The sequence below is a fragment of the Esox lucius genome, chromosome 6, assembly GCF_011004845.1.
Source record: "Esox lucius isolate fEsoLuc1 chromosome 6, fEsoLuc1.pri, whole genome shotgun sequence".
Lineage (NCBI taxonomy): Eukaryota > Metazoa > Chordata > Actinopteri > Esociformes > Esocidae > Esox > Esox lucius.
Window position 1 is genome coordinate 18,673,891 of NC_047574.1, and position 18,406 is coordinate 18,692,296.

Consider the following 18,406-nt stretch of genomic DNA (forward strand, 5'->3'; position numbering starts at 1 on the left):
AGTTGAGCATATTTCCTTTTCAGTGGTGCCTTACAGACGACTACTAAGGAAATCTAAGTTTTTGACATCACATTTAACCTATTAAATAATTAAGTGTAATATTTGTGCATAACTCAGAAACATATCAATGTTTAACTCAGATGGAGGCCAATAAACTTGACATTTTAATTGAGTATTTATATTTGGGATTAATACAATGATACTTTAGTTAGCATTTTATGTCTTTTTACAATAATAAAATCAGTACACTTACAACCCTGTTTCCAAAAATGTTGGAATGCTGCGTAAAATGCTAATTTAAATGGAATGCAATGATGTGCAAATCATTTATCCCTATATTTTTTAGAAAATAATACGTCAACATATCAAGTGATGAAACTGAGAAATGTTATTGTTTTTGGAAAAATACATGCCCATTATGAATTTGATGCCAGCAATTTGGGGGAAAAATTTGGGACATGGGCATATTCATCAGTGAGTTGCATCACCTCTCCTTTTAACAATACTCTGTAAACTTTTGGGAACTGAGGAGACATTTGCTGTAGTTTTGAAAGTGAAATGTTTTCCCATTCTTGCTTGATATAGGATTTCAGCTACTCAACAGTTCAGGTCTCCTTTGTCATATTTTGTCATACTTTTACCAAGACTCTTTTACTACGGAGCCATGCTGTTGTGATACGCGCAGAGTGGTTTGGCATTGTCTTGCTGAAATTAGCAAGGCCTTCCCTGAAAAATATATTGTCTGCATGGCAGCATATGTTCCTCCAAAACCTGCATATATTGTTCAGCATTAATGGGGCCTTCACAGATGTGCAAGTCATCCATGCCAAGTGCACTAATGCATCCCAATACCATCACTTATGCTGGCTTTTGAACTGTGTGCTGATAACAAGACGGAGAGTCCCATTCCTCTTTAGTCTGGTGGTTGCAGCATCTATGATTCCCAAAAAGAATTTCACATTTTGATTTGTCAAACCACATGACAGTTTTCCATTTCGCCTAAGTCAATCTTAAATGAGCTTTGGCCCAGAGAAGGTGGCGGAGCTTGTGGATCTTGTTTAAACTTTATATGGTTTCTTCTTTGCATAGTAGAGTTCTAACTTGCATTTGTAGAAGCAGAGACGTACTGTGTTCACACACAAAGTTTTCCAGTCATGCAGTGATATCCACTACAGAATCTTGTCTGTTTTTAATGCAGTGCCGTCTGAGGGCCTGAAGATCACGGCCATCCAATATTGGTTTTTGGCCTTGTCCCTTCCATTTTTCCAGATTCTCTGAACCTTTTAATGATATAATCTGCCATAGATGATCCCCAAACTCTCGCAACTTTACTCTGAGAAACGTTATTCTTAAATTGTTGCACTCTTTGCCCGTGCAGTCTTTCACAGAGTGGTGAACCCCTCCCCATCCTCACTTCTGACAGACCAATCCCCTCTAGAATTATCTTTTAATACCCCATCATGTTACTGACCTGTTGCCAACTGACCTAAGTAAATGTGTGATATTGCACCAAGTCTAGTTTTTTTGTAAAACTTTTTGGGATACAGGGTTGTGTATGGATAAGTGATCAGTTATCACTTATGGATATGTGATTACTAATTCCAATTGAAATGCATGAAAATTAGGTAAACAGATACTGTTTATTCTGTTATCACATTTGGTGCAAAGAGTTTTGTATCAGATACATGTCAGAAAATAAACATATTGAAGAGATGAAGTTGCCCTCCAGAACAATTTTTATGCTTTTATTTTAGATTTCAAGGACAGTGCATCCCTTCAGTGGTCCAATTTAAAACAAATAAATCTGATTTTGAGCATCAGCACTATTCGGCAATCTATTCTGACTCACTTTGGATACATTCATATTCTTGGCTTCTTACCAGGCACTGAAGAACTAAAGACTTGACCCCAAGTACATAACTTCCCCAATAAGGCAAGACAACATGATGAGCTCTTTTGATGAACTGTCCAGTATGACTGAAACTACAGTAGCAGTGGGTGGCTGTCCTATTCTAATGAACAGGACAATTGAATTATCTTGCCTCATCTTCATTTTGAAACTTTGATGGGATGTGGACAACTGGTTTGTCATTCAAAACCAAACTAACATTCTAGAAATCCTCAAACAAAAATAATGCCACATTGTTGGCCCACCAAAACACTAACTGAATAAGAGACATCATCCCCAAAATACACTCAACAGAGCACCTGCTCTGGAACTAAACACTCAAATTTCATAACTATGTAAATAGGAATGATTCTGAAACCAATGCTCCAAGGATTGCTTTGTTGACATTTGAAACCATTCAAACAAAAGAAAATTGTTTGTATGGTTAAAGTGGAGGCAGAGAAAGCTTCAACCTCCATGAAGCCATTTTAAATGACCCAGGTTCCATGAAACAAAGTAAAGGAGTTGCTGAATGTTTTCAGAATCAACTCAAAGAACAAAATCAAGACATATCAGACTACAAAAATGGCATGACTTAGAAGTGGCATGGGAATGAAATAAATAAGTCCCAGTCAAAACAATATGATTAGATAAAAAGAGAGAGAAAAACTGGGCCCATTATTAGTTTTATATCACATTAACTACCTGCAACTGGTACCACATCCTCCACTGAAAAGACTAGTGGAGTGGATGGAGACAGTACGAATAAGGGCATGGCACTGTGCTTTCATGAAGATCAGACATCAAACTCCAAGATATCGGCTGTGGCTAACATATTTATCATTCCCCTCACATCCTCACAGTAGTAGTTTCTGATTGCCCCAATACCTACACTTCCTGAAAGCCCTGTTATCTACATGTTAATTTGGAGTGTTGTATAAGGGTCAAATCAAATAAATGTTGAAATTCAAAATAGGGAAAAAATAAAGCCTCGTCAGCACTAATAAATTGGATGAGCTATTCTGTTGCCTACCATCACCTGGAAGCAGGACATGTTTGATTTCTAAATAAACTACAGATCATTGGAATTAAAAGTGTCTACAGTAAATGCCGGTAAGAGGTGTAACTTAGTCAAGTCCCTACAGAAACAAGAAAGCTTTTGTATACAGCAGCTCCAGCCAAAGGCTTCCGTTAGGCTTAAATGAAGCACTTGAAGCTTGCACCTGCCACAAAATAACCACCGTGTTTCGAATACAATGTCGGGCAAAACGGGCACATGAATGGGCACATATTACAGCCAATCCAAACACTGATGAGCAAGTCATACTGTGAAATGTTTACAGATTATATTTTATGGAAACATTTTGTATTTTCAATTCTAGAATCAAAATAAATCCTATGTGCATCACCTTTGAGGACCCCAGGAAGATTATAGTTGTGTGTGTGTGTGTGTGTGTGTGTGTGTGTGTGTGCGCTGGTATTGGTCCGTGCGTGTGTCTGTAATGTCAAAAGCCTGCTTTGAGGAGAAGAGACAACCAGGGAGGAAAACAATACCTAGGATTGCTGGATAATGATTCCATATTGAGATCAAAGCCCACACTGCAGCAGACAAGTAGCAAGACATGCACGCACACACATACATACACAAACACACACACACACGCGCACAAAATGAGCACACTCAAGAGCCATGTTCTCTAAACAGCCGAAGAGAACACTATATTTAATCTTGTATTTACATCTTTTCCAGGGTTTTGGTGTTTGTGTTTGTTTTCTGACATTCTCCATCTGGGACACTTCCCTCTCGGGTGGCCTCCCGGAGTTAAAAGTGAATATCAGAGATGCTTCCCGATCACTGCACCACCCCTGGAATTCTGTATTCATACGAGTAAACATTGCTTAGTCATGCTGGAATGAAATCGCCTACCACAGGAAGGATCCTCAGGTTGGTAATGCAGTGAAAAGCCTACTGTCGAAGTTGGTATGTCCAGAAATAATGGCTAAGCTCCTTATAAATGTATCCACTTACAGTATGTGGAAAATCCTAAAGAGTACTTTATGAAGTCAGGAGGTATGGAGCGAGTTCAATAAGGGTTACAAGAACTAAAACGATGAGGGTAACCATTGTGCAACTGGCAAGAGAACATAGGATGTCATAATATAAGGAGGATATCTTTGACACACTGCAGAACATGGACACAGGGGATAGTGGAATCAGAGAAACACCCACACAAACGCACAAATATATCAGGAGAGATGGACCGATTATACAGAGTGATTACCAGAGAAAATCAATACCAAGAGAACAGGGCAAGAAAGCTGAAATGGCTGGAGAACAGTATGGCCCATAGTGTTTGCAACAACTGCAGTGAGTGAAATACATTTAACTTTTTTTATAGTATGAAAATAAGATTTTAAACTAAACAACAATATTTGTCAACAGCCAGTCCATTAATTTTGGTCGCTTGCCGAATACAATTGAGTCCATACTGTACATGCAGAACAACAATATATTTTGTACCAACACACAAATGGGACCAAATATTTTGCTGTGCCACAAGGGGCTTTACTGTACCAAGCCAATTGACACTGGACATCCAATGGCACACAGACAGCAGGATTTTCACTGTGTCAATAATATGTTTGCTATTCCAAACCAGGACAAAAATACATCTATAATTTGAACTCATACAGGGCCCAGGACTACACTGTACAGTGGATTATTGCATGGACATGCCAAATGTTGTCAATAAGTAGGAGACTCCTAATTGCTCCAATTATTGTAATAACGTTTGAAACAAAACAACTTGCTTCATATAAACCATGTCTAAATACACTTAAAAATAATCTGATGTGATCAATATGGAACCGAGAATATAAATCATTCTAATAACCTTTGTTTTATTCAAATGAAATAAAAAAAACTCATAATTTTTCATATAATAATAAATGCATGTTAAAAGCAATGATATCATAAAATCACCAAGATGAATTGCACACAATGCGTTGCTATTAAAACTTCATTCTAGTTTCTCAGCTCAGTTATTAATTTCATAATGGCAAACAACCAGTACTTACAGGAAAAAAATTCTAAGTTGAAGAACACCTGCATACTGTAAATTCATCTCTCGTTTTATGTTGGAAATACAGCATGGAAACAAGATGCTTGGAGCCAGTATTTGACTTGAAAGAAAACTGCCTCCATTGAGAGTCCCGGGTGCTATGCTTGGTTTTTAATTAAATTAAACTAAACACAAAGTTTAGAAATACCAGAAGCACATTACTTGTATCTTTAATGGGCAGTAGTTGCTCCATTTGTCTTTTTATTTCAACAGTTCCACATCTACTAGTACGTAGGGTTCCAAGCCTTTGGCAATAATGTTCTCCACACTGTCTGATATAGTGTAATCACTATTACAAGTAATATGTGTAATAATCAAAGTATAAATACTCCTGACTAAATATATTGTGTGCATCAGAAATCTCAGAACTCATAGGGTCAAACCTCACACTATAACGAAAAGACATTTCAGAAATGTTAGCAAATATCACCCATCCCAATCATCCCCACCTCTGCCACTACTATGGAACTTTCAATCCTGGAGGGGGACGTTAACAGACTATTCAAGAGACATAACCCCCAAAAGCAGGGCCTGAGGGTGTCTCCCCATCCGCCCTAAAGCACAGTGCAGATCAACGTTCCGCCGTGTTTACCAACATCTTCAACACCTCACTGGAGACATACTGATCCAAGACAAGCAATACAGGTGGGAGATATCCATCTGGTGTCCTGGTGCAGTCAGAACAACTTGGAGCTCAATGCCCTAAAGACAGTGAAGATGATATTGGACTTCAGTGAAGCCCAGCTGCCCTTCATCCTATCTCCCTGGGTTTCTCCTCCATCACCGTCTGGTACGCTGCAGCCATTGCCAAAGACAAGTGCAGGCTGTACTTCATCTGCTCTGCAGAGAGGGTGATTGGCTGCAATCTGCCATGCATACAACACCTACACACCTCCAGGACGCGGAGGTGAGTGGCAATGATTGGAGCTGATCCCTCTCACCCTGGAAATGGACTATTCTGAGCCCTCCCCACTGGCAGAAGGTTGAGGTAGGTCAGGACCAAAACATCTCGCCCCAAGAACAATTTCTTTCCTAGGCCTCATGAACATGGCCACAAAACCAAATTGACTATAGCCCCCCCCCCACACACACAAAACGCTCAACTGGACAAATCTATAACCATTCCCACACACACAACCCTCAACCAGACAAATCTATAACCCTTCCCATATACACGCACAACCTTCAACTGGACAAAATCTTGCACCGTACATATATTTTTACTTTTTTTGTAATGTATTAATACAGTCTAATATTGTTCTTTTGTATAAATTGTTGCACTGAAGGCCAGAACAAATTCCTTGTTTGTTTTGAAACTTATTTGGCAATAAAACTTTCTGATTCTGATATACTTACAAGAGTAAGTAAGCTGGATTGCATTCTTGCAATTCCAGAAGACAGAATTTCATTGGTGTTCTCACTGCAGGTTGGCATGCATGCTCCCTATAGAAGAGGTAGCGTGAAGGACTGATCATACCTCTGGTTCATTCATGAAGGATATTTGGAGCAGGGTGTGCTGGCAATGGTTGATCACGTGGAACTGAACAGTTACCGAAAGCACTAGAGACATTTGTCCGTTGGCCGTAATGACACGTTTCAACCTCGAGAAATCTGCGTTTCGCCGACCGACAATTAGACTGCCAGAATCTCATCAGGAGGTGTTGAAAAGAAAGTTACTCCACGCTGCTGCCAAAACAAAGAGTTTGGGACTCTGGCAACATTATATAAAATGCAATTATAATAAAAATGCAATTGATAGTGCTTTTCATCGCCTATTTATTGCAGCAAGCTATCTATTTAAGACAACTTCCATTACTACCCCATGGTGGGTAGGGGGCCCGGGCTTGGCATTTTCATTATATGTTATGTGGCTCTATGTGGCCATCTTAGTCAGACACTGACTGTGAGGTTGTTCTACGCCATGATCGGCTTCACATGCGTGCATAACTCATCGTGACGTCCCGGGTAGGAAGGGGGTGTAGGGACACCTTGCACCCCAGCCCGCCGTCACCACGCTACGCCAATGGTGACAGTACAGTATAGCTCTACTCTCTACTGTCGGTTCCCAGTAAAATGAGTGGAAGTAGAGGAGAGTGAACAGGACACTTTAAGGAGGCAGTAATGCTTCAGTAATTGGTAATCAGGTATTATACACTCTAGCGCCATACTCCAAGGACAATCCAAAAATTATAATTTGAGCAGTAGTAATTTGCTTTCATTGAAGGAGATCAGATCCAGCACTAATCAACAGACTGATTCTCCCTTGAGCTACAACAATTATGTTCGTAGTTTTTTACACCAGTGAACAAGGCCAAGTAACACATCAATTCACAATTGCAATGGACACAAAATGTTACTGTAAATGTAAACATAACCTTATCTCATAACTCTAAGTCTAAAACCTTAACATAATTCTAACCTCAACATTAACCACAAGCCTAAAATAAAAACATTTTCAAGTAAGGAAGGGTCCTAATTTAACAGGTCTGCTATGGGTAACAATGACTTCTGCAGACACGGACAGTCTCCCTATCATAGACAGAGAATGGAGAGATCAGTCTGCCTCTCAGTGAATTAATTCTTCAAGGCTACACGACGCTACAGTAGGTCTTGTATCTCATAATGCCTTACCGCTATATGCACTCCAAAATAATCCTGACCTTTACAGTTGTATACATTGGTTACATGCATTTCTCAGTACAGAGATAAGTTTTTCGAAACTTCTCATACAGTTAGAACAACAGCAGTCCATGTGGGGAAAAAACTGTGGGTAATTTTTCATGGCTTCATTACATTCTATACATAAAGGGGACATTATGTGAACATGGACCCAGCCATGTCCACCTGATCAGATGCAAAGAATGATGCAAAGAGATTCGTTCCTAGGTGAATTACAAGGAAGGACATAAGGTGTTATGTGGATGAGGAACTTAGTTGCCAAGTATTGCTATAAATGTATAGCTATATTGATTGGTCGATATCCTACGTAATATGCATAGTGTACATTTTGTATTACTGGAAGTACTGTAGTTTCATTTAGTGTATTTCAGTCTGCAAAAATTAATATTATATGAATATTGAAGCATATTGCAACATTTCTGATTCATTCCTGTGTGATTAACTGCAGATAATTCTATACGTTGTTGGCTTGTTATTTCATAATGAAACAAAGACACATTGTACTGCTACCTGAGTTTTTTTAGGTGATTGCATTATGAGTAACAAAGTGTTTTTGTCGTGAGAGAACCTTTGCTAGTATTATGGTTGAATGAATTCATTTAGAGATATTTCGGAGGTGTTTTGGTAGTTTTAGTGCATTTTCGATGTGAGTATAACTGTTGTGCAAAGCCACATGCTGGTAAAGAGAACTGTGAAAGTCAAGTCATTATTGGGAAATGTGTGTAACCAACTGTAATAAACTGTTAATAAATATCAAGCCCTGACTCTGAAGAAGGCTAGTCTAGTAGTCCATGTCATCTGTCCCCTCTCTATCCAGGTGAGGACAGTGGAATCTTGATAAGAGAACCAAGCCACATTGTTTGCCTCAACTGCCAACACAGTGAGATGACGTGAAGACTGCCCCAACCTCATTGTCACCGATCATCACCATCATCATAAAATACTCCAAGCTAAATTCACAGCCATGCCAGTCCCTGGTGTTGCATCCAGGATGTCTGTAGTGACTGAAGATATATGAACAGCCACTGTATTTAGTCTGCTTGCATAACGTGGCATCCAGAAAGGCTGGAAGTTCTGGTTCCATCACTGCCGACCATGAAACAGAAAAGGCAATGTTTCTGCTGGATTTTTTAGTCATGTGTATATAACACAGACTACTAAGACTTGGAAAATGAAAGGCAGCTTCATGTATATAGGGTCAAAGCGGATCCGAGAGTGAATATTATAATCACAGTCACATCAAAGTCCAACTGAGCAAATCAGCTGCAGTAGAAGTAGATGGCCGCCAGTAAGTGGACAGAGCAACTGACCGCTAATGGAAAGGTTGAAAGAACAAACGCCATAGCCAGGAAAGTATCAAATCTGGTATTCTGTCCCTGAGCAACGCTTCCAGGATTTGATGTAAATGAGAATGAGTTCTCAGTCAATATAGCTGGTAAAATAAAGGGGAAAAAACTGTACAATAATAATAATATTAATTTCATATTCACTTCATTATCTATAAACCATAACGGAAATACATACCGCTAGGTTCAGTATCACATAAAATGGCGAAAATATGAATTAGGTTCACAAAAACAAGTACAACATTTGTTTTAGAAAATGTTAACTTGGGAAGGTCTGAAGTTCAGATTGGTCTTAACTATATGGGCGTGATAACACATGCAAAGATGATACCCATGAGCCTCAGAGGGTTCTGACAGATCATCAACGCATAAAGAAAAGTCCAGACCACCGGCAATCTACAAAGGTCAGGTCGTCCCACCAGATTCATCCAAAGAGCTGACCGAAAGATGGTCATAGACGTCTCTAAGAACCCCTGGGTAACATCAAGGGATCTACAGGTTTCTCTTGTGCATGAGGCAACTGTCAGAGACCGCACAAACATGGCCTACACAGGAGGTCAGGAAGGAAACCTCTCTCATACCAACCAAAAATTATGAAGATAGTGGCATTATGCTTTGGAGCTGCTTTGCGGAGTACACCATGCATTCCATATTGTACCAGAGAATTCTTCCATAAAATGACTCAAAACACATAAGAACGCAAAAGAAATGGAAGGTTATGGAATGGCAGTGCCAAAGCCCAGATTTGAATCCAATCGAACGGATGTGGAGGGACATGAAGTGGGCAGTGCATGCAAGAAAACCCTGAAACTTGGCACAGTGCAAGCCGTACATTAAAGAGTGAGCAAAAATTCCTCCTAGTCCATGTAAGAGAGTGCAATTTGGGTTACCTTTACTTAGGTTACCTTTACTTGTCACTAGTGTTGATGTGATGATGACATATCCATATGTCTACATATTTAATAAACATTACAATTTTCCAGGGGGTGTACTTAATTCTTCAGGTGACTGTATGTGTGCCAAAATCAATGGCATAGAAAACCCTACTCTAAAATATTGAGATGTCATCAGTAGATCAAACAAGCACAGAGACACAGGAAACAAGTGCGGTTCTTGAACAAAACTTTACCTGGCAAACAAAAGGATGCGATACAAGCACTAAACAAGATACAATGTGCTAAACCAGGAACACACAGACACAGCTTTGGCATCGAGCGATACAGGGTCAATAAGCATCAGGGGTGTGTGAAACAGAGGGCTAGATACAGGTGGATGATTAGGGTTGATGAGGACCAGGTGCGTACAACAAGGTGAAGGAAGCTAATTCATGAGTGTGCTGAGGGCCAAGTAAGAGCCAGTGTTCTAGAACACCAGTGAATCAGAGCGCTGCCGAGAGAGGATATGGTGTAGGCGTGATACATATTTACATACTGGTCCTAACGACTTGTTTAAGTCCATAGTATGTAAGAAATCATGGGGGGTCAGTCCTTAAATTCACAGTATACGAGAGAGAGCCCCATCCCTCATCTGTTTAGCAAGCATTAGCTAGGTGATCGTTTTGTTCCAGTGAATTTGAGGAACACTTCTCTGCATGCTCCTGTTCGACAATTGCAGAGAGCAGTCCTCAGGTTTTACAAACAGGCTTTTTTCTTCACTTGTGGGGAATGTCAAGTTTGGAAGAACTGGGTTTGGTCATTATTCGGCACTATAGTATTTGAGAGAGAGAATGAACAACAGAAAGGCAGATTCTAAAAGAGTCATAAATAATGAGCAGCAGTATGGGGTATGTTAAACTGACAAAGAGAAGGGGAGATGTACTGGACCTGAGTAATGGTTCATTTATACTTCTACCGAAGTCTGCATGGTTACCATATGTGAATGGATTGTGTAAATTTGGTTTCTTCTGCAGGGGATTTGTTCTTTGACAGGGGGATTTCAGAGGTCTGCATATGTGAATTATTTTCTAGCTATCTTTTGTTACACTTAGGTTCACATACTTTGGTCAGATGGTTGTGCATCTTTTTTTTTTCCAAAGTAAAAGATTAGTAGAAGAACGCTAGCACACCATGTTCAATTGTGCAAGAGAAATGCTTCAATGCGCCGTGCGACTGAGGTCTACTGGGGCCTTAATCCCCCACACTCTCTCTTCCCCGGCTCCATTCCTCGCTGCTCTCCCTCTCACCGTTTTCGTTCTAGCCCTAACCCTTGAGCTCGGACTGCTGGAGGGGGCGGGTGGGGGTTGTGGGGGCACAGTCATGCTCTCAGTGAACTGCTTTGAGGTGATCCTGGATAAGTACCAGCCTGAACTCCAGAAGAGGCCAACATTAGGCACAGCCAAGCCCCGCAAGCCCCCACCTCCGTAGGCTACATGAGCCTGATTACATGCATGCTAGCTGCCAGATTAAAACATCCATCCACACAGCCGCTCCACTGCCCCCAAGCCAGGAGCTGCTACCGCCAGACACTGTGCACATCTGGTCTCTAATCAGACAATCCCAAAAATAGAGAAACAATGTCAACACATTTGAAGAATGGTTGACACATGCCTTTCATCACACACACACACACACACACACACACACACAAAATTAAGAAACATACATACGCACAGATAAGAAGATTTTGAGTGACCGTATTGAGTAAGAGAGAGGGATAGGAAATTGGGTATTTGCCTTGATATTCCAGATTGAGGCTTCACCTTTCATTATCCTTTCCTAAGCCGATCATTGATCTTCATAGTCACAGATACATGTAGATCTAAGGGACAGTTGAAAATAGCCAAAAATGCCTCCACAAAAGCAAGTGAAATTGGGAAAAAGGACACATGCACACACTCCTAAACACGCTACGCAATGTTCACTTTTCGGTCCACATTTCCCTCCAGCGAGCCAATCAAACCTCATTTGTGAGTGGTCTAACTACCTCTAATTCCAACCTGCTCCCTGTGCAATTATCCAGTCTGCATTTGTTCAAATTACATGCTGCAGCCCCAGTTATAAGCTGTGGGCTGGTGCTCCACTGCTAGATTGAGAAGCAGGTCATGGTACCATGAGATAAATACAGAGAACATAATGCAACAAGGAGGTATACAGATATACAGTGTAATCAGGTGCCAGTTTTAATAATGGAGTAGATACTAGGGGATACAGGCACACTTACATATAAAAAAGCATAAAGGGTATATTGGAAGTAGGAAGTTCCACACTGATGCTCTTGCCTGTTTGGCTACAGCTTCAGTGAAGAGGACTACTCAAGTTGTTGATCAAAATATGCAAATCCTGTCTCGAATGTACGCCCCAAACACATAGAGTGTGGTAAAAATCTGATGGACATAAAGTTATATAATTATTCCAAAAAACATAAAAACACGATTTAAAGAATCTATGGCGAGTTCCATGGCTTGTTCACAGAGTTGCAGCTACTGTAACATACAGCATCTGAGTCCTAGATACATACAGTAGAATCTACTGTATGTCAAAGTGCATTTAAGTTGTTCAGGTACTATAGCTTGTGGTGGCCCAATGCCCCACTAAAACAATATCTGTGTTTCCTTTTTTTTGACAGTTATTTGTGTATTAGTAAACAGGCAATAACTCAATGAGAGTCGGCTCCCAGCTCGAAAGCGCTAGTTCAAAACAACATTAGCTACACCCAATTGCACAGAAACGCCTGTTCTACACCCTGTTTTTGTTTCATTTACATGTCAAATGGAAACATGCAAAATCGTCCTAGCCACAATTAAATAATGGCACTAAAAGCCCAAAAAGAATTATGAAACAGTTCATGAAATAATCTGTTATGTAAATATACTGGCATCATTAACATTACATTGCAGATCATTCCTAAGCAAAATATGCCTACATGGACAATATCTTTTGATCAAAAAAGTTATAAAGACATTAAATGAATTAGTAATAATGGGCTTCAGCAACCTGATGGAAAATGTAAATATCATTATCAAACCAAAAACCTTGCGTATTTTTTTCAGTAACAACCGATAATGTATAATAAGAAATTACTTCCTAACATATATTTATTTTTTTAATTACGATACTTCAATTAAATACAAAGGTTGCAACTGAAAGTATGGTTTACCATGATATCAACCGGTGTTCAGTTTTGAGCTGTTCTAATTCAAGTGCATGTAGTGTCACAATTTGTAAAAACATTTAGAAATAAAAACAGCCCAAACATTCACATGGAGGTGCATAATATAAACACATTCAAATCACAGATAACAACCCCAAACGTACATATACAGTACAGTTTGTTACAATAAAAGTATGAATCCCCTAATCCAGCTCATTCAACCATACTGAGTTAAAGCACAGGTGAATTAATTTATAGTTAATTCAAAGCCTTTTGATTCACATTGATAATGAAGTAGTGGGGATACAAACAAATTAATTCTTTGTAAATGCAGTGTAACTAAGCTTCTTTGTGATTATCTATACCTGCCCACACTAAGACAGTCATTAGCTACTGCTTTGCTCACCCTCTGGCATACTGCTTAAACAAACAGAATTTGACCTTTTCCTTGACCTGGTCATCTTTACAGCAACACCCAACTTGTCAAAAATCGTAAAGGCCTGTTCATTTGCTGCACGCTTACCTTCCACGTCCTGGGCCCTACTATAGACGGCCAGAGAGAGGAACGCCATGCCAATCCCCAGCCACGTGAAGAGACATGAGCCCCGTCGCATCTTCTGTCATACGTTAGTGCCAGTCCACCTGGATGCGAGGAAAAGAGGGTACGTTTTAATTTAATGTCCCGAAATAACACAATTCCGCCCAGATGTCCCTACCCAGCACACACCTGTCCAGAGCTCGCATGCACGCATGCACACACACACACACACACACACACACTCTACAGAGCAATTGTGCTCATTCAAGGACAAGTGCCAGCAATGGTTGTGCCTCTAAAGTTTTATTTTGTTAGACACTGCTGGCGAAGATACAGATCAGGTGCCTTGTAAATGCTTCAAAAGGTCTACTATGAAAGTACCAACACCTAGTGTGTATTCTTGTAACTGTAGAGCCTGTGATTGAACTTAAGAGAAAATTACATAGTATCTTCTTAGTGTTTATTTAGAGAAGAATATAAGAGTTTGAGCTTTGATCTGTTAAAGGTGATTGGAGTTACATCTTCATTGTCAGTACATTCAGAGCGAGACTGCATCCAAGGCCTTTTAACACAATCACCACCTCTGTCAGTCATCTTAGCACACATCCTAATGTTACACGTTAATGAACACACTCACAAGCACACATACATAGAACCCTAATAGACAGACAAACTCATGCACACAGCAATAGTTTCGTAGGCATCTAGCAGATTACATTGGAGGGAGATAATAGACAGCAGACACAGCTGTTCTCTTCCAATGCAACACAATTGTTTTCTACACACAACCATCTGTGTGAAGGATGGCCAGCTTTCAGGATTCTCCCCAGATTACTTTCTGTCTGAGCCTTAACCCACTGTCATAGCATCCCTGTTCATTTGGGAAGAATGGAATCAATATAACTCTACAAGAAAAGAACCAGGGGAGCACAAACGTGGTGGTTGAGAGTCAACTGAATGGTCTTCTGGCCCACAACAAAGCCATGCTGTTTTTCTAGTAGGGTAACCATGAGGTGGGTGGGGGTGACCCCGAGACTTCAGTGTATAAAGCATGCAGCCTATAAAATGAGTAGCCTATCATCACAATTTAGAAAGTATAAGCATAATGACACTTTATAATCAATAACAATTTCATTAAGATGAATTATGTCTAGGACAGCCTGCCGGTGTATTCCATCATTATTATTAATAATGCATTTTATTATGCCACCAAAGGCATCGGCCTAATCTCAGGACTTCACAGGCTTAAAGTCACTAACAGTGTAGCGCTAGACATCCATTGCAATAAGCGCTGCTGGTAGTGGCAGTAAAGTGCTGCTTAAATGAATGAACTGCTACAGAGCCTGCTAGCTAGCTGTCCTCCTCCACTCACTTTATGCTTTCTGCTCTATCAAATATCAAATCATAGAATTAATCATAATAAAATAAATATACAGAAAAACGACACATTTACTGAATCAGACTCCGATGACCCTATTTCACTAGCAAATCATCCCTGCGCCCGATGGTTACCACGACAGCGGTGCAGATAACAACCACTCAGCTGACAGTTTCACCTGTGGATGCACGCGCACACGCCGTCAGGCTCATAACGGTGTTTGGCGTCTCGAGCTGATCAGGAGACAGGGGGAATTTAAGGCTGTTTTATTATGAAGCAATTTAAATTTATTTGACAGAAAATGCCCAGAGTAAAATCTATGTACTTTAAACATGTTTGATCACTATAATGGTCAAACACGGAAAGTATCATTTCAAATAACACTATTCATTCCTTAAGTGAAATGTGAAACAATTAATATTTTATGGAGCAAGAGGCAACCCTACGTTTTAGATACATTTTGACTCAACGTAACATACCCACTTACAGCCAGGACTCCCAAATAGATACGCTGGATGAGAAAGGAATGGCAAGGCCTTAGGTTCAGAAGGCCAAATTGACAACAGCTATCAAGCATTCCCCTCGCAAACATCCAGTGTTGAGAGAACAAGACTGAGAGTCTGATGATGTGGATATCCTCTAAAAGGGATATTAAAGGCTGTAATATTATTTTACACAGTCTTGCCTGTTCCCTTCAACCCTCCAATATCCGAGATATCGCCAGGTTGAATAGACACAAGAGTAGAGAGAGGGGGAGGGTTTGGTTCAGAGTTAAAAAATAATGTTGTGATTATCGTAACGTGAATAGAATCCAGACAGTTTGCTTCCAGTACCTCACAGTCAAATGCAGACCCTTTTGCAAAATCCAGGAACTTAACTCAGTTATTTTCCCGACAGTGTCTATCAATCACCAAGCTGATACTTTTAACAATCTTTAAACCGCGCACCCCGGCTGATCCCATTTCTCTTTATCTAGGAAATGTTAACAAGGGGAATTTGATGAAGAGTTACATTCAGTTTCAGAACGGACACAGTGCCCCCACCACACTTGGCAAGTTTCACTTATTCCGGCAAAAATTTTAAGCAGAAAGCATCAATGGTTAGGGGCGCACTGCATTATTAATGCTTGAGGACTGATTTGAAGAGAAAGACTGGCCCAGTAACACACAGCTCAGGCGTCATGAGGTGTGTCCTGCTTCGAGAAGTCATTCAAGGACACCCAACGTGAGGGACGATCATGCCATTCCCACTGCACTGGACATGCCCTATTCTACATAGACAAGAGGTAAGACCTAATGTAAGAAGGCTGCTAATCGACTGTAGTTTGACTTTCAAAACATTAGTTCCAGAAAGCTGGAAGAGCCAACCTTGTGAAAACGCATCCTATACACCATGACAGTCCTTGCGCTTGTGGGTTGGTAGGACGCATTATAGCTGATCAACAGTCAATGCAAATGTCTGTCTACATCCCTTTTGAAAAGTGTAGATACCACAGCGATATAATGGGTTGCTTCTTGCAAGTGTGATTTTATTACAAACATTTTGCAAGCCAATTATGCCTTGGACCAAATTTTGAAGAGTGTCTAACCGAGGGGTAAGAAGATACACGCACTTCTAGAGATGATCCTTATATCCAGTATTTTGACTAAAAAACATGAAGGAGACAAGGAGTGGGGCTGGAGCCACAAGAGTTTGGGTGTACAACAGCTGGGTAAACTTCTGATGAAAACATCTACAGTACATATACCAGATACCAACACGTTACAGTTGTCAAAAAAGTTGTAATTGACGGTCCAGCTTCTTGTGTTGTCAAACAGACTGGTAATGATTAGAAAGGCTAGAAGCAAACTGGTAGTTGAAAATCTCGATATTCTTGTTGATGTCAGATGTTGTTAGAAAAATGGCTGAAGCATCAGTAGAATGTTTAATCATAACGACCAGATTGAGGGAGCATGAATATGATATTATCATTACAATATGTTGTGTCTCTGATAAGGCTAGAATATATGCTACTTCTGTACTGCTCCCAGGAAATAGAATCTCTTTTCTTCATGACTGTTCTCCCCTCACAGACAGCCAACTACAGCCTTTGGACAACAACATGTCTGGACCAATAGAACAACTACCTTGACTTATCCAGGATTTCTTCTTTTCTCCCTTTTTGTCAGAAGAAAAGTGGTATGGCACATAACTTGCCATGGCCGGCAGCAACCAAGTAAAAGCTCTCATTTGCATGCTCCTTACATCCCTAAACCTCACACCTCTCTGCCAATGTCTAAATAACAAGATGAGGAGAGACAATGAGAGGAGTCACTTAGATCTTTTATGTGCGCTAGAAAATGAAGGTGCCGCTTATCTGATCCATCCAGAGTTAATATGTCAACCTTTTTGTGTTTGAATACGGATAGACATTTTCGGGATAAGAACAGCGAAGATGGTGCAGCCCTATCCATTTATAATATCTGACATGCAGTGTCTATCATCTCAGTGTTTTAACTGCAGGTTAACTGCAATGGACAGTAAAAAATGTGTGTTTTGCAATGCTTTTGGTGTAATGGAAATGTAAATGACAAAAACAAAATGTGTTATAAATACAAAAGGTAAAAATTACAGGCATTTTAGACGAGTGAGATGGCTGCTGCTGGTGGTTGTCATTATTCATGGCCTCTAAATCCTGCGATGAAGTCACTAAAAAGGACTGTCTGGGCCATCTACGCTGATCTCTGTACTTCACTGACTGCTACCTCATCTAGGTAAATTAAATGCTTATCCCGCTTCAACTGCTGGACATCAAGTGTTGTCAGGTCGAAAGGCATGAAGTTATTGTACTCGCTGGGTGCATTCGGAGTGAGCTTTATTTTCCATGGGAAATATATGGACATATGTAATGACATGTGCCGGAATGGCAGGGGGACACACTTGAAAATAAACGTAAAGGAAGTCAGTGTAAATGCAGTTTCCTTTTCATACAAGGTTCCGTCTCCTGTATTCCGTATTATCCAGTAAATGGGACCTAACAGATTAAAATATTAATGCAGAGACCTCCTATCCTTCAACTGGCATGACAGAGCACTTATGTCAGGCAGTAATGACTGACATTACTTTTATTTATATACAGTCCTATTGATTATGTACTTCAGTAGTTGCCAGGGATCCTCTTGTTGGATTGAGGCATCTTGCTAGAAGCTACTCTAGCATGCACGGTAGTGGGCAAAAGCCTGAAGTTCCCCATGACAGTGGACCTGAAACATCTACAGAAAGACCAATGAGAGAATACTTTCAGGGTACATCACAGACTGGTATGGCAAAAAATTTTAAATAACACCAAATCCTTTAATAATCATATGCTTGCACCAAACTAGCCAA

The 18,406-nt window shown here is 40.2% G+C and overlaps 1 protein-coding gene across 4 annotated transcripts in view; it reads right to left on the reverse strand.

The window, feature by feature from the left end:
- Window positions 1-18,406, reverse strand: part of LOC105010659 (protocadherin-15) — a 226,731-nt gene that overhangs the window by 177,646 nt on the left and 30,679 nt on the right. For all 4 annotated transcript variants that reach the window (XR_004575807.1, XR_004575806.1, XM_034292761.1 and 1 more), the window contains exon 2: window positions 13,648-13,766. Coding sequence is in view for 2 of the 4 variants with exons in the window: in XM_034292761.1 (XP_034148652.1) it covers window positions 13,648-13,738 (91 nt within the window). In the remaining 2 variants the exon portion in view is untranslated. The remainder of the gene's footprint in view (window positions 1-13,647; window positions 13,767-18,406) is intronic.